General features: G+C 46.4%; 6 protein-coding genes across 6 annotated transcripts; 1 reads left to right on the top strand and 5 right to left on the bottom strand.

Annotated features, from left to right (window-relative positions):
• Nucleotides 1–1139: 1139 nt before the first annotated feature.
• Nucleotides 1140–2870, bottom strand: F4812DRAFT_417375 (uncharacterized protein). Its single transcript, XM_047933166.1, has one exon. The coding sequence runs from the start codon at nt 2438–2440 to the stop codon at nt 1547–1549; it is 894 nt and encodes a 297-aa protein (XP_047792721.1). The 5' UTR covers nt 2441–2870; the 3' UTR covers nt 1140–1546.
• Nucleotides 2871–6201: 3331 nt separating this feature from the next.
• F4812DRAFT_456413 (ankyrin) lies at nt 6202–8552 on the top strand (the record flags this gene model as incomplete). Its single annotated transcript, XM_047936988.1, has 3 exons — nt 6202–6777; nt 6861–7961; nt 8103–8552. The coding sequence occupies 3 exons, from the start codon at nt 6202–6204 to the stop codon at nt 8550–8552; spliced, it is 2127 nt and encodes a 708-aa protein (XP_047792720.1).
• Nucleotides 8553–8994: 442 nt separating this feature from the next.
• F4812DRAFT_263684 (HET-domain-containing protein) lies at nt 8995–11863 on the bottom strand. The gene is made up of 2 exons (XM_047930835.1): nt 11676–11863; nt 8995–11257 (listed from the first exon to the last, which is right to left on the bottom strand). Exon 2 carries the CDS (start codon nt 11236–11238, stop codon nt 9160–9162), a length of 2079 nt encoding a protein of 692 aa, XP_047792719.1. The 5' UTR covers nt 11239–11257; nt 11676–11863; the 3' UTR covers nt 8995–9159.
• A 1092-nt stretch (nt 11864–12955) lies between these two features.
• On the bottom strand, nt 12956–13276 carry F4812DRAFT_456411 (uncharacterized protein; the record flags this gene model as incomplete). Its single annotated transcript, XM_047936987.1, has 1 exon — nt 12956–13276. One exon carries the CDS (start codon nt 13274–13276, stop codon nt 12956–12958), a length of 321 nt encoding a protein of 106 aa, XP_047792718.1.
• Nucleotides 13277–16074: 2798 nt separating this feature from the next.
• F4812DRAFT_456410 (uncharacterized protein) lies at nt 16075–17460 on the bottom strand (the record flags this gene model as incomplete). Its single annotated transcript, XM_047936986.1, has 5 exons — nt 16075–16505; nt 16568–16632; nt 16687–16804; nt 16874–17234; nt 17302–17460. The coding sequence occupies 5 exons, from the start codon at nt 17458–17460 to the stop codon at nt 16075–16077; spliced, it is 1134 nt and encodes a 377-aa protein (XP_047792717.1).
• Nucleotides 17461–20479: 3019 nt separating this feature from the next.
• Nucleotides 20480–22569, bottom strand: F4812DRAFT_417356 (TRAPP trafficking subunit Trs65-domain-containing protein). The gene is made up of 2 exons (XM_047933165.1): nt 22264–22569; nt 20480–22199 (listed from the first exon to the last, which is right to left on the bottom strand). Exons 1-2 carry the CDS (start codon nt 22442–22444, stop codon nt 20563–20565), a joined length of 1818 nt encoding a protein of 605 aa, XP_047792716.1. The 5' UTR covers nt 22445–22569; the 3' UTR covers nt 20480–20562.
• Nucleotides 22570–22803: the final 234 nt, after the last annotated feature.

Here is a 22803-nt window from a genome sequence, read left to right as displayed (position 1 = left end):
GGACACAAAAGGCCGCAAGGAATGGGAAGTCGACGGTTATCCTCGACATGAGTATCATAGGATCAACCAGTTGGACATGGTAGAGCTAAGAAAAATGGAACAAAGAGGGGAGGAGAAACAAGCAGCAGAGAAGTTTTGATGCCCAGATAGAGAGTACCAGGAGTAAACGACCACTTCGTATAAGACTCAGTTATTGCAGCATCTCTGTCTCTCCCCACAATTTTCCTAACCCCATACGTTAGGTAACCGATCTATAACCAAAAAGTCAGCCTCCTGGAACAACAAGCAAGGAGCGTTGAAGGGCGGGAGGCTGGGGAGTTGGGCGATCCTCAATGCAAGTCATATGTGCGTATGAGACTCAGCCAACCTAAGACACACACGATTAACCACCGTCGGCCCTGGCTTGGAATTGAAGAAGGCGGGGAGGAGCATGAAAGCGCCAGACTTTTTTCGTTCTTGGTAGGGCGAGTTTCCACATCCGATAAATATCCCTATCTAAGGTTTTAGGTAGTAGGAGGTAAAGTACGGGATCCATCGAGCTGTGGATTTTTCCCAGCCTCCCCGTAACCAAAAGAATGGGACCTCCCTGCCCTACTCCTCCCACTCCTCCCTATCTCCCTGGACTCATACCCCGGCCCCCTCTCCCCCTCCAGGAGATACCAAAACGTAACCCTAGCCGCTGCAGCGGAGCCGCGGAAACTTATCGTGCCCAGATATGGGAGTCGAAGCGAAAAGAGGGAAAATGTACTTTGGAGAAAATAGAAAATAACACGAAAAAAAAAGGTTAAAGGGAAATAATTGGAATAAAAACAGAAGAAGACCTTGGTGATCAACCGTAAGCGAAAGCGCCCGGGTACCGATATGGTAGGAGGTAGGTAGCGCTTGGGAGAGTCCGTTTTCGGCCTCGAGAGTGTGCGGCTTTTGAGGGTTTTATCTTATTTTGAAAACAACAAAATATGGGGTTGGTAGTCCATAATAGCCACCCTAATAACCCTCCTAGGCTGGGTTAACCGCCCCCTAACCAGCCCTATGTAGGAGGCTAGCAAAGCACGGTAGCGTACCTCCATGGATGTCTGGATTTACTGTGTAAGGGGAAACTTGCATGCATGAAGGTTCAACCATATGGTTTCCAAGTCACAAGTAAGGAGGGCAGAGTGAGATTTCGTATTTGGAGACACGGCCATGGTAGATGATTAAGAGACTGGTGAAAAATGAGGTAAGATGATGATTCTATTTCCTTTTCAACAATAGTTGATATCCAAAATAAGATAATAATAAAAAAAAGAGTATAAACAATAACCGCCGACCTATCAAGCGCATTCATTTGTGCGCGATATGGGGGATATCGTACCCAGGTATCCCAGTTTCCTCTAAAGCGCCTAGCCTTTCCCTTTTGTGTTCTCCTCCCGAAGCCATAATAAATCTCTTAAAAAAATACAAACCAGATCTCGTATATCTTGAGATCTCAGAGAAGAGTAGAATAATAAGTAGTAATAGTTAGACAAAGTAAAGCATGTGAAAAGAATGGAATCGAGGCACGTGGACTTCACCTCCAGGTGCTGTGTAATTTGCTTCGCCGACTCCTCGACGGCTTGAGCCCGACATCCCCATTTATCATCAGGCTCCTCCACCTGCGCCCGATGCTGCTCCGGTCTTTGCCCAGGCTCCGCGCGCAGTCCTGCCAATCCGTCTTGGACAGCTTGAGCTTCTCCAGGACTAGCTCGACTAGTATCCGATCGTCCTCTTTGCTCCACTGCTCGCCATCCGCTTCCACTTCCACGTCGGTACCTTCCGCTATGCTCATGCTCATGCTCATGCTCATGCTCATGCTCTTCTCCTCTTCCTCCCTTGCAGTAGTAGAATGCAGGTTGTGGAAGTCTCCCCGCCCCAGACCTAGCGGTATTACTTCCGGCGCGAGGCGAGCGCGCTTTGGTGTGCTAGGTCGTGCAGATGCTTCCTCGCTGTCTAGGCTCCGATCGCCGTTCTCTGAACCGCTTATCTCTAGATCGCTGTCGATATCGTTGTCGCGACCCATGTCATCCTCGACCGCACGGCGTCGCTTATTGGCGCCGCGGGGTGGCGCTCGTTTTTTCACGACTCTCTTCCTGGGCAGAGCGTCCCCATTGGTGTCTGCTGCTGCTGCTGCTGCTCTGCGCGATCGCAGGCGCAGTTTCAGAGGGGGAAGAGCGGTGTGAGCCATCGGCGGTGTAGGCAGCGGATCCCGGTGGCGCGCGTCGACGTTGGTGTTGGTGTCATTTGATGTGATTGTCGCGGGGGCGGTAAGCATGGATTGCAGCGCGCGACACGACTGGAAGATGTTTCCGAGCGTGCTGTTGTGCGCGTTCGACGGGGGACTAGCAGGTGGCGACGCGAAAAGAGCGGATTGAAGCCTAGTGACAGGCGGGTGCGAGTCGCACGAAAGTGCGGACGGCATTAACATCTTGAAAGACTTATTCGAGTAATGATTGATTGACTGATTGATTGATTTATACTTGTTTGCGTCGCGTTAAGTGCGTGTCGAGAGAAAAGGTTGCTCCAAGCGGGATTAAGTTACGAGGATTTAAGTGAAATGCGACTATGGCGGGAATGCGATGCGCGCGGTATAGTTACCTAGATAAATACCAGTTGCGCAAATAGTTATATAGATTTAATATGAATAATAATATATAAATCGTATTATAGTCTTTATATGAAACAGTAGCTTGTTGGCGATAGTAATGCTAAAGTTGGCTGGTGATGGTTAAGATTGTTATGCGACGGGAAACGCGGGCGATCAACGGTTGCTAGGAGATGAGATGTGTAAGTGGGAAAGTGGAAGCTCGGAGTGGGAGGAGAGACGGGAGGGCTGGAATAATGCGCCTAATAAGACCAGAAAAAGAAGAGGATCCCCCAGGAACGGGCCAAAAACTGCACTGCCTGTCCAGGTTGCACGGATGGTGGATGGTCCACATGATACGTACCGCATTTGGCTTAGAAGTGTACACCTTGGGACCACTGTAATATAGTGGATCTGTGCTCAGGTACTGATCCAGCTTAACCTCTACGGAGAGTGACCTCATTGATCTAATTGACCCATTTGCCCATCGAGAGAGTTACAAGGGAGGATACAGGTCTAGTACCTGAGAAATAGATCCACCTTAACATAAGGTACTAGTGTACACACCTAGTCCGTACTTGTAAACCGTATTTCCAGACGAACCAGGGGGTGAGCAGAAGGTGTGAAGGTTCCAAACTTTACTACGGTTTACCTACCTCCTATTATCTACCTACGTACCTACGTACCTAAATGGAAGCAAGCACTTCCACCCCGATCGAGACTTTGACACAACCCTTACACAACCTTACACCATGATTCTAAACCCCCTTTAGTAAATCATCACTTCTCAACTCTTTAGCTCCTCTGAAGATGGTGTGCCACGAGGACAACCCGCTAGACCTGATCGATCCGTCCAGGTCCATTGCCCTTAAAAATTAGACGTTGTAACTTCGTCTGCCTTGGGGATAGTCTTACAATATAGTCTCAATTAGAATCCCCTTTTTTTGCGATGGTGTGCTACTTATTACTTAGATAGACTATCGTCAGACTGACTATAACTTCCTATCTAGACCTTGGAGGGTTCGACTCTGCAACCGCCCTTCGTGCCCTCAAGATTTACAAGGGGGAGTTATTGTCGACCCCTAGAATGTGCAATACGTAATGGATCTACGGATTAACAATACGTAGTCTGGAGCTGTGAATGTGTGAATGGTATCAGATGGGCGTGACGCTTTTCTGAATCCCCCTCATGCGGTGAAATCCGCCGTAGAAGCGTGGACAGTCCAAGAGCACTGGTGGAATTCCAGTCAGCTTAGCCGGCTTAGGTGACGAAAGCCCTAAACGTGATTTCTTACCTGTACTTCTGTTACTGGTCATACCTCATACTACGTACTTCGATATCATAGAACAGGCAGATATCGAAATTCCCGTCGATCCCTACGCAGCACATGACGATTTCTTAGATTAAGATGGACTTCTATGTCGTAACATTGAAGGTATACCCTATATTCGTCTTACTATCAAGATCACCCCTCCTTCTCTACAGCCCTTGCATACTGATAATGCATGCAGGGCGATAGAGAGATTGAGGAGATAAATGGTCGTAACATAAACCGTAATCCATCTGTCAAGCAGTCATCTTTTTCAATAACTTGTTTATATTTCACCTCCTAGTTTAACTGTAACTAGGTAGTTATTATGATAATATAAGACATTTTACTATCTATAGACTTTTTTTTTTTTTTTTTTTGAGATTAACAAAGTTTTCGGCAGAGCCGTGAAGGACACACCGTTGGGGGTTAAATCGGTTGGTTCATTGAAGTAACTTTGCATCGGCAGGCTCTCTCTCTCTGGGCTCTGCATGCACTTTACGCAAAATTCCCCGGTTGGTTTCGGCCGGTATTTAGTGCGATCATTGGGCATAGCATGTTGATCATTATCGGGGGGAAGAGGGGGGGGCACAATAGAAAGCCAGCGAAAGCCTAGTGCACACTAGATGGAAATCGAAGAAGGAGGGGGGACGGGGGGAAGAGAGGAACTAGATAAGACAAGACTTGGGAGACGCGTAAAGACGCGAAGTCGACGCGTCGAGAACGAATCGCGTTTAATTGGATTCCAGATACTGACCAATTAGAACGTCCTGCTCCATATTTATGCTCGTCATCTAACTTCTGATTGGTCTCATAGACCCTGGCCGCTTTTTAGGCGCAACGTCGTGCTAGGGCCGTATGTAACGAGAATAGGGTTTTTCTGCAGTTACATCTTCTCTGCCCGTGGTCAGTCTCTTTCCTCGTACGGTGCAAATAGGTAATCGAACGGACGGATAGTTCAGGTTGTAAAATCAAAGTAAATGATAAATGGTAACACCCTTCCACCGTAAACGGTAAGCCACAAGAATAACAAAGTAGGTAGTGACCGGGTAAGACACAAGAACATTTTAACTTTCTATACTACTATGAGGTAGTTATTGCGTCACTTCAAGTCCCATGTTAACTTCCCTCGACTTTAATTCGGCTCTGGGTTTCATCGGCCAAGCTAATGTTTGATCTACCCGTCATCTACCGTAGCCAATCAGCTAGAGCGACCCGTTGGGTTTTAAGAAAGGGTTACCTTAGGTAATTAAAGACAATTTCTATATATTTAACTCTAGTCCATAGATACCTAGATAGGCCTGTCATAAGAAGTCTCCCTGTTGTTAAAGATCAGAGATTCAGCAACAGATTTTAATACCCACGTGAAAAACTTAGCTACGCCTTGATATCAATATCAATTATTCTGATCCAATTTGGTATCGTTAACGCATACTATTCTCCCTTACAGTGTGTAACCAACTATATCTCTTACTGCGGAGCTTCTTCTACACAAGCTTATAAGCCTATAAGTTCATACAATTAGATTTCGTATTCCTTTAAGAAAGGGCTAGGAGATTACCCTAGGTAAGCATTAAAAATTCTGTTCTTTTGTCCTTGGTCATTTCCATGACTAGGATATCCTGAATATTGACTCCATGTTATCATACCGCTTGGGCTACGGCCCGTATTCATGAATTATTACGCTCGTGTCAGGTAAAGTAAATCATGGCAACTCGTCCTGTATGTGGACTACAAGCGAGCGCCTTGTAGCACATAATTTGCTAACCAGCTCCGTAAATACATTGGCGTTCGTAAGAATCATGTCCACGACAAGACGATAAAAGAGACAGTTCGCCCGTATCCATTTTTAGGTTGGAATTGACTATACAGGCCGAGTTCGTGAAAAGGGAAAAGCACTATAAGCTTGCCTGAGGACATCAAGTGGACGAAGATTTGGGTGTGCATACAGATCTACTCTCATCTTTCCAACAGGTGCACGTGGCATTCACGTGATGCCTCGATCCTTTCGATTCGAGCCTGTAGGTAAGAACATGCCTACTAGGTACATATGTAGCCACTCCATCTATTTGCGCCACTTGGTCAGCTTATTCCCCTTGTATGTATTATGAGAGCCTCACGCGTAGAAGGGCGTTAATGCTTTCGAAACACGCGATATAATCTGCGTTAACGCACGTGTTTGTATGTTTACCTGTATTCTAGGCAAGCATCCGCCTACCGTTCATGATCTATAAAGTTTTATGCATACTTCGTCCAGCTAGGTCAACCAGCTGAAAGGCAAATAGGCCCCCCAAAATGGCGCTCTTACAGTTACCTAACGAACTCCTTACTATGGTTACCAATTACTTGGACATCGAAGACATCTCGAGAATCTGCCGTAGTTGCAACATTCTATATCAGGCATTGGATCACATTCTTTACCGTCGAGTTGCCGACAAAACCAAAGTTCTTTTCCAAGTAATCGATCGGGGACAAACTCGAGTAGTTCGGAAACTGTTAGCAGCGGGCACCAACCCGGACCAGGCTTTGTTCACCTATCCTTTTCATGGCATAGTGGAAAACCGCCGGAACCTACAAGACTACCAGATGCAGCTAATTTTATTCGAGCGGGAGGGTAGAAGAATGCAGAGAAGCGGTGACCTGTCTGTTCAGCCGCCTTCGCATTTTTGGACATCTCTCCATCTTGCTGCTAGTCGGGGCCACAATGATATCGTCAACTTGCTATTGAACCACGGCGCGAATGTCAACGCTCTCTCCTACGGATTCTGCCGCTGCGATTACATGCCCAAGTCCCCATGTGCACTTAGCCCTGAGTTACCAGACATGGACAAAGCAGAGCTTTTATGGTGGATGCCCCTTCACACAGCTATAGTATGTCCATGCATACCATACCCCGTTTAATCCGGTAAAAAAAAATACCACTATATTTCCCAATAGCTTATGCTTCATTCTAGTGCCATAAACAATATACTACAGCCTATATTCTAGTAACTCGAGGCGCCTCTTTCCAAGTGGCGCCCAGAGCATTAGGTTCCTCGAGCAGCTATGTAACCGCTCTACACATGTCAAGCTGTACAGATGCTTTCCATTTTTCCAACTTCCTCCTAGACTACTACAAGCCTCCCATTGATATCAAAGATCATCACGGTATGAGCTCGATTCACTGGGCCTATAAGTCGGATCGTTGGGGCATGGTCAAGTGGCTGGTACGACACGGCGCAGACATCAATACTTGCGATAACGAGGGTTGCACGGTACTTCTGGATGCGTGCTCAGCGGGTCGCTTCTCGATGGCGTTGAAGATGATGGACATGGGTGCATGGCACGACACCGGCTTCAAAACTACGCCTTTACATTGCTGCTGCGGCATTATTATTCCGCCCAAGCAAGTCGCCCATTCAGACAATGAGGAGTGGTGTTCCCCTGAAAGTGATCAATTTAAACTCATAAAGCGTCTCGTCGAGGCTGGGGCGGATGTCAATGAACGGAATAATGAAGAAACCCCTTTAGCACTCGCGGCTGAGCGGGGTTTAGGTCCTATTATAGAGTACTTATTGGATGCCGGAGCGGTGCTTGACGCTCGGGATGACAGGGGAATGACTCCGCTCATGAGAGCGTGTAAGTGCGGCGGTCCAGAAAAGTATCAACTCTCGGCTATCAGGATACTACTTCAACGAGGTGCATCGGTAGCCGCCGTGGACATCGACGGACGCAACGCGATAGAGATCGTATGTAGCAAGCGGAATGACCATCGAGATAAATTTTCCATCGTAAAACTACTGCTGGAGTACGGGTCATCTCACAACGCAGCTAGCAGCTCTACCGAGTCGCTAATTTACGAACTGTACATGAGCCGCGGTATGGAGATTTGCGAACATCTGATGAAGCTCAACACGAGAACCCCATCGAAGCAGGAACTGGGCTCGATGATATTAAAAGCAATCGAACAAAACGACGCTGTTTATCTCCAATTTGCTTTGCAGTTCAAAGACGCGACTAAATTGTTGAACACAAGGACACGCTTATTCGACGCCGTAAAGTCAAGAAACTTCGAGGTTGCGCGCGTCATCCTCGAGGCCGGCGCGCCTTGGGAATACGCCCCCAAGTCAGGCTGGACCACTTTCATCGACGCTTGCAAGGGCGGAAACATATCGCTCCTGCAGATGCTATTGGAAAGGGGCGCTGATCCCAACTAGTCCACCAAAGTCGGAGAGACCCCGCTCGACATAGCCGTCACGGAACGGGACCTCGCCTTGTTCGAGTTCCTGCTCGACAACGGCGCGAATCCTTCCCCCCCGCGAATTTGCGGACTGACAGGCAAACCCCACGCCGGGGCCCTTTTCCGAGCTGTTCGGTACCATCACTCCGGCATCGTGGAAGCCATTATGAGGCGGGACCTATTCCGCTTGGCGCCGGCCACCGAGCAAATCTATTCTATGTGTTACTTGTGCAACCAAGACGCGCGTACAGACCAGGCCTCGAATGAATGCCTGGAAGCTCTCCTGCGCGGAGGTGTCGATCCGAATATGCCCCTCCTGCGATCTTCGACGCTTGATTATTTCCTCCCATTGCAGGTTGCGATGGCGAAGAAAAATCAGGAAGTGGTCGATCTGCTGCTGAAGTACGGTGCAACTCCCCTTGAGTGAGCGAGATGGACTACCTAGATGGTCTTCGTCAGGAGAAGATCCTCGGAAGGTATGGAATAAATGCTTGGTTTGAATCATATCTTGATTGGAGTTTTTCGGTTATCTTTTTGGACGATATTTGGAGCAGGAGTATATAAATACTTGGATTTTTCTAGTATGAAGTGCGGGCGGTTCATCATTTTTCTCCTTTTTTTGCTTCTTGTCCGGATGGAAGGGAAAGGGGGGTCGTTGACACAGCTGGATGGTTTGATAGTGAGTACCCAATATACACGTGGATTCAAGGACGGTCTTTACGATTCATATTTACCCTCTAGGTGCCTAGGAGGTAGCTATTTATTCTGCGGCAAATATAGTATCAACCGGACTGGCTGCGAATAGAAATATGTCTCTTAAAGCCAGTGTCTACCTTACTTTAAGTGTGATCATACAAGACATCAAACAAGACAATACTACCTCTGCCCGACAGTCGCTACATTTGTAAATCATTCGATAGATGACAGCTTTCAAAATGACTACCTAGGTACCTAATCTAACCTAACCCAATCCAAGATTTACACCAACGCCTATGTACATCCAAAAAATCAATATACTGTTACATTAATAATTATCAGTGGACGATCAACAGAGATTCTTGCTTTGCTGTCGTCTCTTCGATCCGAACAACCTGAGGAGCTACCAGACGACAATGTTGACGCCGCCCGACATACTTATCGCTCCGCGGAAACGCGGCAACGATCTTGCTATCAAGCCTAGAGGGAACATCCGATTCCAATTTGCGAACCACAACCTGGGCCGGGAATTCCTGCTTGCTCACATGGAAGCTTCCCCCCTGGTAAAAGCTGATGCTCTCCAGCGCGACGATGCTGTCCCCGACGCGAACCTTCTCGTCCACAATAGCCGCCACCGAGTTGTTGAGCAAGGCTATCCGGGACGGGATTCGCGGGTCGTGCACCCTGTCGTCGTACATCTTCATCACCAGCTGGCAGGCATTGTCGTTGCTGATGCCGTTCAGCCAATCCATAGGGCGTCTGCCCCCGTCTTCGAGCGTGCGTCGCAACCAGCCGTACTCCGCCCATACTTTCGACACGGCGCCTTTGACGGGGCTGTGCGACGCTTTGGAGAAATAGCCGCTGCCCCCCGTCGAGTCCACGTTCCCTAGCCCGCCTTCCTTGGGCGACCGAGGGCGCGGGAGAAGGACGCTGCTGATGTGCGTGACGACCAGCGGAGAACGGTGGGATTTGATCAAGAGCACGTCCTGCTCGGATGTTGGGGGGCCAAGCTGTACTCCGTGAAGATATGCCCCAGCCCCATGAGGAGATTCCAACTTGACGTTGAAGCCCCAGTCGGGCACCCACGACGGGAGACTGGATCTGAGGGGAGAGTTGGAGATGTTGGACACCGCTCTACCGAGACCGTGATACTTCATCATGTACAGGCCGACGTCGATGAAGACCTCCCGAGCCGTCTTGTTGTAGTCGACTTGCACGAACTCCCCGACCTCGGGACGGTCCTTGTGAAGCCCCATGTTCGCATATATCAGATCTCTGGGGTCGGTGGCCTGGCTATCCCCTCGGAGCTTGAGTATACGCCAAAGGTTAAGTATCTCGGGGTCTACGTTGTGATGGGTGTATAAAGCATCATGGACCTTGTTCATCCATGTCAAGGTGTTTCCCCCCTTCGACGGCGTCTCTCGTAGTAGTGGTGTAAGGAAATTGCAGAGATCCATCCATCGCACCTTTGTTACGCCGCATTGGATCCAGGGGTCCCTTGACAGAGCTAGTTCTTGGAATGTCCAAGCACGAGAAAACCAAGGTCTGGCTAGGAATTGGCTGGATGCCGTGGTTATATCCATGGCCCCTTTCAAGGGGATTCGACCTTTCGAGCCTCCATTATATGCAGGAATAGACTTGTTACTGCTGGCGTCATCGAAACCCCTGAACGCTCCTCCCCCTATTTGCTGGAAGATAAACTCCGCATCGGGACTCGGTGGACCGAGGTAGATTATAGTGCTGCTTGCCGTGGAGTAGATATCCTTCATGAGAGAAACTTGCTTGTTCCGTTCGGGGATGTTCTTTTGGTCAATGCACAGCGCGTCGATCCATATGTTGAGAGCCCTTGTCGTATGTCGAAGGTCTCGTAATGCGGCGGTGAGGTTAGCACCGATTCCGATCTTGTGGCCGTCGACATCAATCGCACCGACAGTTGTGTTATCGCCCCAAACATAGGATAGAGCAACGTAATGGTCAGTGAAATACTCAGTAAGAACCACGACATGTTTGAACGAGCCCTTAAGAGGCGCTTCTCTGTTTGGGGCAGGGTCAAGAGTGAAGACCCTAATCTCCCCGGACCGCGTTAAGGGATGATATTCGAATGGTGTAGATATTGTTTTCCCTCCCAAAGGCGACGGTCCGTGATTTTTCGACTTCGGCATTGGCTCTGAAGGGTGCTGAACTTGAATAGATATTTTTGTCTCCCTCACAGGAACCGGTCCCTGATTTTTGGGCCTAGACATTTTCATCCCCCCCAAAGAAAAATGTCCTTGAGCTTTTGGCTTAGACATCGGCTCTGAAGGGTGTTGAGCTGGAGTAGAAACTTTTGTCCCCCCGAAAGAAAACAGGCCGTGATTTTTCGACTTGAGCCGTGGCTTTGAGGGGGTTTGAATTTGAGTAGAAATTATACCTCCCATTGGGGTCGGTGTGACGAACCTACACTCAGGTCCGTTAGAGTGTAATGGCGATAGGGTCTTGATTTTTAGGTAAATAGTAACGATATGGGTTAAGTGTTAATAAAATGTTAAAGTGTTTGTTAGGAAGGCTTAAAGTTTTTTTTTTATATAAGTTAAATATAAGATTTAAATTAATAATTAAGAAAATATAAATAAATAATTAAATATATAATAATTTAAATATATTTATAATTTTTTTTTACTTATATATTATCTTATTAAATTCTTATTAATCTTATGGATTTTTAAGATTTTATAGATTTTAATAAAATCCTTAAGATCCATAAAATCCTTAAGATCCATAAAATCCTTAAGATCCATAAAATCTATAAGATTTATAAGATTTAATTAATTAATATTTAACCAAATTATTATTAATTATCACCTTACTTTCATACTTAGTATGGCTTCACCGGGCTGTTGGTTCGTAACAGTCGGTCCGTAATTTTTCGGTCTAGACATTGGATACGAAGGGCTTTGAACTTGAGTAGAAATTGATCTGAAGATGTTCGAACTTGAGTTGGGTTCATAGAGTTATTTATCCAGCGTGATAACGGTGCTTCCAACATCTAAACGCCACCTCCATCTCTTGCGCAGCCAATAGTCGACTCCTTTTGAAACCTCCTGCGGCCTGTGCACCAACATCTCAAGGCCCTTTCCTACAATACAGAGTACCAAGATGCTTATTCGCTATCTTGACTTGGTAAGGCATAACCAACAACTACTGTTTGGTTACCATTCGGCGGTTATACCCCAAATTTAGGCTCTAGACGCGAGCGCTTATGCATGTTAGCTATTATTCTGCTAGGTATATGTAAATACAGCCTTCTTTTGGCGGGCCTGTTGGTACACCGAGCTTATAAGTGATGGTACTCGTTTAGATCACTTGACTCTAACTTCATGTAAGAGGTCCCTTGAATTTTTCCATTTTGTGAACCTCAATTGACAATGAGCATGGTACCTATGTCGTTCAGGGTGGTATTAGGCGTTAAGCTATCCATAGTACCTGTTTTACAAGGGCCCCCTGTAGCGCGACAAGGCGTCATGATATCATGGGCGCTTAGCCGGGTTACCTCCTATGAGCTTCCGTCGATGTTGATAGACAGAAATGATCAACTGCTTGGAGCCACCCTGCCACCGTAGTCAGTCAAACATATACCAAAAACAAGGCTTATTATAGTTCGTTAATTTTTATGAGTGTCTTATCTTCGGTCGTTGTTATACACTGCTGTAAGAGCTTTCAATGGTACACAGGGGACTGAACGGTACGATATTCACTATGAGAATCAACAACCATGGGTGTCCCAATTCATGTTCATAAAATAGGTCGTGATCTACTCACGCCACTTCAGAGTACATAGTAATCTGATCTAATGGTCCAACCTTAGCGCACGACCCCTCAATCGCTATTCTCCACAATCCCGCTTCAAAACGTATGTCATGGACGATAGATGCCCCTATCGCCGCCGAACTCCACAACGCCAGGTAGCCAGCATATGTATTGAGTGATCATGATGCATCTAGATATGTCACAACCCCTAGCCCCTGAAGAGTATCCGAGAACGCCGTAAATGCAAAATGTCCAGTGGTAGGTAGTCATAATTCGTAACTCGTAATGTAGTAGGTAGAAGAAAGAATGAGAGAAGAAACGACGGAAACATCCCAGTTCTTTTTTTTTCTATGCCTTTACGTTGGGAGGGGGTGTAATTGGTTCGCCGTCATCGGATTTAAAGTGACTGATCACCGGGTCGGGGCTCATCCTCGACGATCTAGGTGAGGATATGGACGAGGACGTTGGTGAAAAGTCGGTCTCGACGGATTTTCCCAGCTGCGGCCATTCTGTCTTTTCGCTTGGCGGTTCCGCAAAGCGGTTGGGTGCAACTCGGCGAACCAGCTTGGACCAGTTGAGGGCGAGATAGTAAATGAGACAAATGGATACTACGACCACGACGGCGGAGACGACGATTCCGATAATCAAGTTTTTGGGGAAGTCGTCCATGATTTTCTTTTCTTTTTTTCTTTCCTGTTTTTCTCGCGACTCGGGAAGTTCGGATATGATAAGCTTCTTTATTAAGGGGACGTGGAAATATATTTTTGTGTGTATTGCGACCAAGACCAGCAAGCGAAAGAATCAACCAACGAGCAAACCCAATGCTAACATATGCTCGAGACGAAAGAGAAACGAGAGTTGCGCAACGATATGATATTGAAACAGAATACTTTACCATAGTTCGGAAGACCTCACCGTAACTTATATTGAGCCATTTTTTTTTAACCGATACGTCACGAGTCTGAAAGAAAGACCACAATTGTATGCGTAAGCTGGTTTCTTTCTTCCGACTATCCGGTGATGCGGCAATCCAAACTGACACACGTAAAATGTACCCAAGACCGTCTACGTGTAGGCGCTAAGAAGAACCGGACTCTACGGGCTACCCGGAACCAATCCCAAGATGCATTTTGCATTTATTCGATCTTTGTCATATTCAGGGCCCAGAAGAGCCGCAGAGTTCGGGTTCCGCAGTGATGAATTTTCATTTTGTAGATCCACGCGGTTCTTTCGTCATCTCTCTTTTTTTTCTTACTGGATCAACAGGTAACTATGACTTTTTATCAATAGTTCAGCCGCACTTGAGAAAAGGGTAGTAGGGACGCAAGGGTCGGAGCCGGATGGACAGAAACGTCAGCTTGGACCCTGAAATCGGATACACGAAAAGCCCGTCGTGGACGTGGGCTTTAATAACGCTTAACCTTAATCAGTTTAGATCGTTCACGGGATGCTGTCATCATCTGTTACCATCCCGCATTGTTATCAGCGCCTACGACCCAAGAGACACTTGGATTGTTCCGATATCAAGAAACAGGTAAGTTAGAAACTTGGACTCACACGCACGTGCGTCTTAATTGATGTGTTATCTTGTTTGAGGTATTCTTAGAACGATGATCGTTAATCACATACACTGTAAATCAGGTAGTGAAGCAGCAATGACTTCGACAACATCAAGTCATGATAAAATCCAACACAGCCCAAGATAAGTGAAGAAATAAAACTCCATATCTGATTCCATATCTGATGTTGTCCGAAATAGTCATACACGACACGTCTCTCGCTAATATTTTGTCACATACAATCATCTGGATGCGAAGGATATTTTATCTGTTAGTTATACCAATTGTCGTTATTTCACGTCTCTAAAGCATTGATGTCAGCTATATAGGGCCCGAGAAGATAGCTGTTAAATTGTTACATTACCAAAAGGTAGAACGATGTCAACCCGAGGGGTTGGCGTTGCTATCTCCGCCTATAAGGACCGTATTGCGACATACCTACCTAGGTACTATATGATCTACGTTTCTGCTTATGTTATTTATATAGCTCTACAACAATGTAGAGCTATACCACCCCAATGCGATGCGTCACGCCTGACAAAACGGATAATTAAGCACCTGTAAACATATCAACGTATTCCATAACATTTTATTCGTAACACGAAAGCCAGAATTTAAAAGTGAGTCTTTCAAGAACCCATAGCTTCGCAATATCAAGTTCGGTTTTGTCGTCAAATTTTCTTAAGACCTTTTCCTAGGTTTGAGGTTATAGAATTCTAGACCTAACAAAGTGGATAACTTATAAAAATATGTCCTCAAGTACGTACTTGCTACAATGCATTATCACATCCAAATTTAATTGGCCAGACATTCCCAAGGTGGTGATGTATTGCGGCTTTCCAAGGTTTCGATTTATCGATATAAGTGAGAAAAGTACACTGGGGAAAGTTCGCGCTTGAGGACATACCTATTCAAGACCTATAGCCATCTCATCATCCCATCATAATGAAAGTCACATAGAACTTCGGACAACTTTGCTAATTTCCCTCGCTCTAAAAATACCTACCTAGAGGTTAGAAAAATTAGGTATGATCCACCGCTTGTTTGCGCGTCATATAACCTGCCCAAAAGAGTTACGCTCGTTCGCGGATTAAAGTTCTTAAAGTTCTTCTCGGCCTATTCTAGAAACAGGTACCAACCTATAAAAGGATATTCTAACGTTACATAATAATTCATGAGCAGCGCCGAATACCGAAAATACTATGTAGATCATTACTCGAAATGCTGTAGTAGTAGCAGTAGTAGTAGCAATAGACTCTATAGCGTATTGGGCGATTGACATCGAAGCCCACACACTACCTGTTTACATCGCAAAAATAATACGTTAATATGGTAGGCATGTGAATGGTATAATAGGAGTTGGTCCGCATGGTGAAGGGATGAGTTGAAGGTCAACACTTATAAGCCTCACCTTGTAAGAGTAAAAGGCTTCACAAGCTGTAGGCTGAACTCACTACCGTAAAAGTGTTGGCCCCTTGTATCTCATAGGTGTCTCATAACTCTTTACGAAGGACAAGCGCTTTGACTCCAATAGCACATACCTAGCAGATGGGTGACAAAATAATTTGCAGACTTCGTACCTCGTTTACATACATGTGTCTGCAAACTATTTTGTTATCCATCCACCTGCCTAGTAAACATACCCAGCGACGATCACATACACTAACCCTATTCAGATCAAGATATGATAACTACCCATCCTAGTTACAGCTGAACGATAAACTAGACGGAATAGTCTCAGCACCGAGGACTCTTTCATTCAGTGAGGCGTTTGAAAATTTGTCATTAGTGTCATTTCTTTTAACATTAGTTCGCATTTGAATTGTAGAATCTTTTTATACACAAAGCCAGCGAACCCTGTCAGAATCATCCTCTCAGGCTCGGCCGTAGCGGGGTATCATCAAAAAATTAAGGCGATTTCCTTCCCATAGACTCCATCTCGTATCCTTGATCGCTGTCGTTATCGCTCCGCTCGTGATAGCTCAACCTAACCTCTTGCGTCTGCATGATTCCTCCTCCTCTACTCGTTGACGAATTGCCCGGCGCGTGCGCCCCCTCGAGGATGCTGATGTCGCTCCCCGCGTCGCCGTGAGGATCTTGTTGGTTGTGCTGTGTCCTCCGCGAACTAACAACCGTAGTTACTACGTTGCTTGCGTGAAGACCCCTGGGCGTGTTTCTCGTATGGCTCTTGACGCCTGATTTGTTGCCGGTGCTGCGGTTGTAGCGGTCGAGTGATGATGAAATATCTCGGATCAGAGCACGTAGAACAGGTATCGATGCCGCGATGATGGTGACTGCTGCTTCAGCCACGTACCAGATAACGAGGGTGGTTCCTTGAGCTGATAGGATGTCAGTTATCACTTTATGAGCATATATATATACTACGGTATTGTGAACTCACTCGAGAATGTCCCAACAGTGAGAAGTGGTAAATAAACACATCTCATAATAGCGGTTATTCCAGCACTAGAAGACAATTAGTAACCCATTTGAATACTCGGAGTTCCCTTTCGTTCATACGTTACACCACAGCTCATAGCAATCGCAACGCCAAACTTCTCCCTCTTTCTCATTTGAAGATTTATGATTAAGAACCAGGGAACAGTCGCAAACGAGAAGTCCACAAAGGCGGAGTATGCTATACAACAAGTTAGCCGAATCGGTTATCCAATGCCCCTGAAAAAAGGGCATCGCAGACTTGACCTACCGCCAGCGAATATAGCGTAGCGAATGTATTTCTCGGTGCTCCAGCAACCCGGCCCCTTAATCCAAGAATACACTTCCGGCTGGCATTTTAAGAAGGTAAATATGATGTAGAGAAACACGGCCAAATTCATAGTAATTGTGAGAAACAGGACGATCATTTTCATCCGGCCTTCGGTAACTCTTAATAGCGTAACTCCGAATGAGGTCTTGCTCAGCACCGTAGCTAATCCGAAAAGAACATTCTGCACGCCTCCGTGAATTTGCAGTTGAAGAGCATCCTCGGGGGTTTGGGGTCCAGCCGGGCTGGTAAATCCTAATTTGATTGAACTGGTAATGAAACCTACGGCCGCGACGAGACAAGCCTATAATGGCACCGTAGTTTGTTAGAAGGGTTTCTATCACACCTGAAGCCGAGATTGTATTACTCACAAATGCGAATATCAAGATTTGATCATCCCACCATAACCCCCTATGTCGACTGAACTTGCAATATACCCGTAGACCAAGAAACGTACCCGCCAATGCTGTTAAAACCCAGTTGACAGTGTTCATCATCGGCCCCAACGTATCCTTCTGTGCTGCCGACATTTTGACCTTGTTTACCTCCAGTGCCCGAGGTAGTGTTTGAACGTGAAGGTTTGGCGAGTAGGGTGGCAGCAAAGAGCCCAAGGGAACGGGACTACCGATCAACTGAGTGGAATCGGGGAATATGTATATCATCAGAGCACAAAACCCACCACCCACATCTTCAGTTCCCCATGCGCATGTGCCTTTGGGGATCTACCAACTATGGGCGGCGGAGATCAATGCGGATACCTCTACACGTTTGTGCCGCATTTCCCAAACGAATTGCGGAATGATCGCCGGTTCACACAGGCCTGAGAGGAAAAAAAAATCGCAGAGAGGTCTTGGGTTAGTAACACTGTATCTCCGAGTAGAGCCGTAGCGCTAGACCGCGAAAGGACTCGCCCTATAGCCTAGGATGATCTAGGCGATGACAATCCAGGGGGTTTACACTTTTAGCGTTCGCTTGGACGAGGGAACCGTTGTCTTGGCCGAGTCTGTATTTTTTACAGACATACTATGTACCTACTATGTAGAGTATTGTTTACGATGTGCATGTATAGAAGTGGCACTATACCCTAAGTACCTACCTAGATACCGTTCATGGTTTCTAACTGATCTTCTGATAGACATCCGATCTTATAGACTTTTTAACGAGGATGTTCCCAGGTAGATATATACTAACTAGCAGCAACTGATTTGGCCTTTCTGTTTCCGTAGATACCTGGCATAGTGTATCGGGCTGATGGAGTTAAAACACTCTCAAGAGTCTTTTTGATACCTCTATTATAGAATCCAGGGCACAACAGCATCTTCTTCTCCCAGTTTATATGCATTTGGAGTGCTTTACACTGCAGCAACAGCCCTAGTTCGCATTATGAGCTGGAGTCCCTTATGGTCCCCTAGCTTGACCTTCCCGGCCCATAAAAGATGAACTACTATGAGTTGAATGTAACCGTGCTACATCGAACTAATACCATTGTAGGTAGTATGCAGGGATGCCACGAGTTTCCGTACACGTGGTTATCCTTCTCTATCTGCTACAGCTCTACCGATGTTCATATGAAGTGGCATGAGATGCCCTCTGTATTATAAAAATCTGTTTATACACATATATCTCGCAGCCTCAATGAGGATGAGACGTGAACAGGCTTAAGCAAAGACATAGACTGACTCCTACGTTCACAATTCCAATTTTGCAACTTTATTTGAATGAGAGCTAGGTAGCAAGTCACTGATATAAGTATCCCTTGTACGTACGGTTTATTGGATTTCATATTTTTGTTTCTCTTCATCTCTTCGCTTCCACAAGCACTTCCACTATTTTCAACCAGGCACCTTGATGATAGAGGTATCCATCCATCTTCATCGACAAGGCCCACCCACGATTTGCGCTTATTGCAGTTCCACCCCACCTTTGACCTCATGATCGACAGGCTGAATCGTTCTCAACCAGGATGCGTGCGAAACTATTGGCTGGGATGCGGCATTATATAGCTACTAGTTTCTACCTAGGTATATGCGCCTACGGTAGTTCGTATGTCAGGTTCATTTGCGTGCCACTGCACCAGTCTATCCGTTCGGCTGGGCCTTCGAAGTTCAAGCCCTTATTATTATCTTCTTTTTTCTTCTTCTCTGTCAAGCTAAAGGGGTATTGTGCTTTATTTAAAGAAATGGGTAAGATTGAGGATAGCGTACTTGACTTGAAAAATACCAATAAGAGGTTATTCCGACCCTTGCCATCTGCTCGAAGAGGAAAAGAAATGATGATATTTTTATGATATTTTTATGAATGTTTGAACATACATTAAAACGCGTAAAAACTACACCCAGTCGAAGCTATTTTCCTGATTAAAGTACAGCAACTTGTGAAAACAGCATTGGTTAGGTACTTATACTCGTTCCCGACGGCCGTAGCTGACACGCTCTGTCTTGTGATGCTTGCTCGGATCGTGACGAAACCGATTCGAATCTGCACCGTATCGTTACACTTTTGGGAGACGTCCCCACCGATTTAAAGACCCTGTCCAGCTGTCGTTCTTCGATCAATTCTCCGGATTTGCTGCTGTTTCAGATATGCGAAGGCATGGCACCAAGTTCCCTAACAGGTAGACTTTATTACGGCCTCGGCTTGCCGGCTACCGAATAAGCGACTTGCTTTTTATGTATACTAATCGTGATGAACTCTGGCCATCCTTGGTCCAAGCTGTAGGAGTTGTTTCGCCAGTCAGCGCACTCTACTACTCAATCCTGACGCTGCTAAAGGACGATTTGCGTAGTTGAGAAGCAGCTGGGAAGTAGATGCGAATAGCTTCGCTTAGCGGCGTGGTTGACTTTAGGAGCCAATTTGTTTCATAAAATAAAATAATATTAAAAGTATCCCAAATCACGACGAGAACAACTGTGCCTATTATGTGCCCTAGCCTAACTTGACAACTGCCTAACCGACAGCAATATATTCCCTGACCACGGACGTGTTCGAGACCTTTCGGCCGAAAAAAAAAGCCTCAAAGAAAAAGGGAAATTACCTCTCGCAGGTACGGCTGAAGTCAGAAAGACTAGCAAAATCCTTCCGCGCTTGGTATGCGGCCCAGGACCTGCGAACCCCCTCGTGGCCGGCATTATTAAGTGGGCGATGCTATGCGATGCTATATGCATTAGGTTAGGTACGCTTAGACGTTCGTCGGTTGTTGTTGTTACCTGCTTGCTGTAGCAGAAACAGAAGCGCGCGACCTGCCTAACCTGAGATACCTACCTCTCTATATGAGGTAGGTAAATCCAGGAACAGGGGAGGGCTTCCTTCACGAGCCGCCTCTCGGCGCAAGTTTCGCGGCTACCGGATATCTCTCCGGGAGGAGCGAAGACTTTTTTCTTTTCTCTTTTCGAATCTCGAAACTTCAGAAACGGGAACTAGGTAAGCGAGAGCCAAGTCGACCAACCTACCAACATGCATATATACCTCATAGGTACCTCATACCCTACCTTAGGTACCTAGGTTAGCCAGCTGGGTTAAGTATTATATGCACAGGATGCCTTTTTCCATGGATAGTGACACTTGCTGGACATTTATTGATGGTTGAAGACCAATAGAGCACTTTACTTAGGTATGGATGTTAATCCACGCATCTATCTACTCTGAATAATAACGGTGGGTAAATCCCTGATATCCACGTGCTCATTATTCGTGAGGTCAATGACTCTTATAGCTTCGACGCTTACGACGCCTTCCTTTAACGCCAAAAACCTAAGCTCAGCGACGTGACAAGCTCCGGGCGCGAGCGGTCCCACCCTAACATCTGGGCTTAGGCAAACCAATTCCGTGCCTTCGATAATACTGCTATGCTGCATAGCGTGAACGACGTTCTCGTCAAGAACAGCATCCGCCACGCTCCGGTCTCTTGGTGTTTTTACCTGCTGAGAAAAGCTATGAGAGACTTCCGGTAACCGAGAAACGGACGGTGGCCGGTTTACTCGGGACTCGTTACGTCTTCGCTTCGGAATTACAACTATAGCTAGTTTCCTCGGTGTCGCTGATGGCGTAGGTGATCGGTTAACTACAAACACGTTCCAGACGAACTCATCGCCGGGGAAGATCTGCTGGCTCGGAGGTGGTCCGATAAAAGTCATAGCAATACCTATATCAGGCATAGTAGACTCTGTTCGGGCCGTCGCAGCTTCGAGTGAAGGTAATGCGTCTGGTCGAGCAACAGATGGAGCTATGAGAGAGATAGTACTCTCGCCTCCAATAGAAAGTTGACTTGGCCGATGCATACGTTGGATCGGTTGCATGGTAGAACCGTATCCTGGATTTACGGGGATTGTAAAATCAACCGTAGCGGTCCACGCCATTTTCAATTGCGGCTCGCATATCTCTGGGCGCACCAGAGCCTTCGCAGAGATGGTGATACCAATATCTCGTAGCGGATTTTTCGATACTATATAAGCTTCAGACGGCGAAATACGGTATAGAAACGTTATATGGTCGTGAGCAACGCAAGATATGGGGAGTGGCATCCCGGACTGGCTGGCAAGGTCTTCTACTAAGCCGTCGGCGACTGTGATTGATATGCTGTCAAGTATTATCTCACACTCAAAGTAGGGTGTAAAATCGAGCTCAAGCATCGCAAGGACAGTTGCTGTGGAAGGGATGGTATTGAGATGAGTAAAACGCATGCGCGAGTGCGCCACTGGGTAGATGCGCATTGAGAGCTCCGACGAGGATTTGATGGCTTGTAGCTGACCCCTAGCATGCTGTGTGACTGGCGTAACACGAGATACTCGGAGTGCTGATAGATGAGGCTTAACTCCATTCAGAGCAGGGTCATTTCCAAAAGACTCGAGGAGATTAAGACCCCATGGTACGCCGCTTGGTAAATATCCATCGCGAAGCCCTTCAGACAAGGATGAATTTCCGATCTTGAAGCCCGCTGTAGCATTGAAAACAATGGAAGGGTTCTGAAGTCGCATCCTGGGACGACCAAGGTATACCGAGTGCTTCCATACAGCCAGAGATCGATTCTGGACGTCATCTTCGGAGCTTGTGTCGGGTTCTTCTGTAATCTTGAACAATATAGTTGGTTCTTGTCGCCCGTCTACTGCCCCTGTGTAAATGACTTCAGAGGCGGATTGGCCGTCACGATCTAGCGAAGTGTTATTGACGATCTCCGCCTCTAGAGAGATTATTATATTCCGTAGAGAGGACCGCAAGGTGTCTTCCCGAGCATGGTAGCTTGTAAGGACGAAGTAGATATCGACGGATTCATCTGGGGTCTAACAATGAGCATGGTGAGAAAATGGACCTCTTGGAAGAGATATAGAATGACATACCAAAGAAAAGAGAATCCCGCCGTTCTACTGAGCTGAACGGCTCTTCGGAGTTATTCGCGTCATTTTTATAAGCTTCCTCGATAGAAAATTTGGTCGCAAGGGGTATGAAGTACGTGAGAGTTGAATCGTTAACTGGGTCGAATGTCGATGCGGGAGTTACGTCAAACGAAGGAGTGGCCATTTTTTCAGATGGATCTTCTTTCCTATCATTGTTGGATATATCGGAAATTGTTTGTGGGGAGTTCACGCATTTCGAAATGAAATATCCCTCTTTTAAATGTTGGTGTTTGGTGTTCTTGAAGCTTCAAAGAGGTACCTTAGGTAAACGCTGTAGGTTGGATAGGGAAGTGGCTTGTGCACGTCTACCACCCAGGTACGTACTTCCAGATATGCACCTTTCCGTCTTTAACTTAGTACCTGCCCAGGTACCGTAGTAGGCTAAGCCGTACCTAAAGGTTTTACAGGCACCTTGTAGCTAATCTAAGGTACGTACCCTTCCAACTCCGATGTTGAAAATTCGCAGCTCTCTCAAATCCTTCA

This window comes from Daldinia caldariorum (genome assembly GCF_022478825.1).
Source record: "Daldinia caldariorum strain CBS 122874 unplaced genomic scaffold F4812scaffold_3, whole genome shotgun sequence".
NCBI lineage: Eukaryota > Fungi > Ascomycota > Sordariomycetes > Xylariales > Hypoxylaceae > Daldinia > Daldinia caldariorum.
The sequence above is the reverse complement of the archived record's forward strand: the minus strand, read 5'-3'. Positions and strand labels throughout refer to the sequence as shown.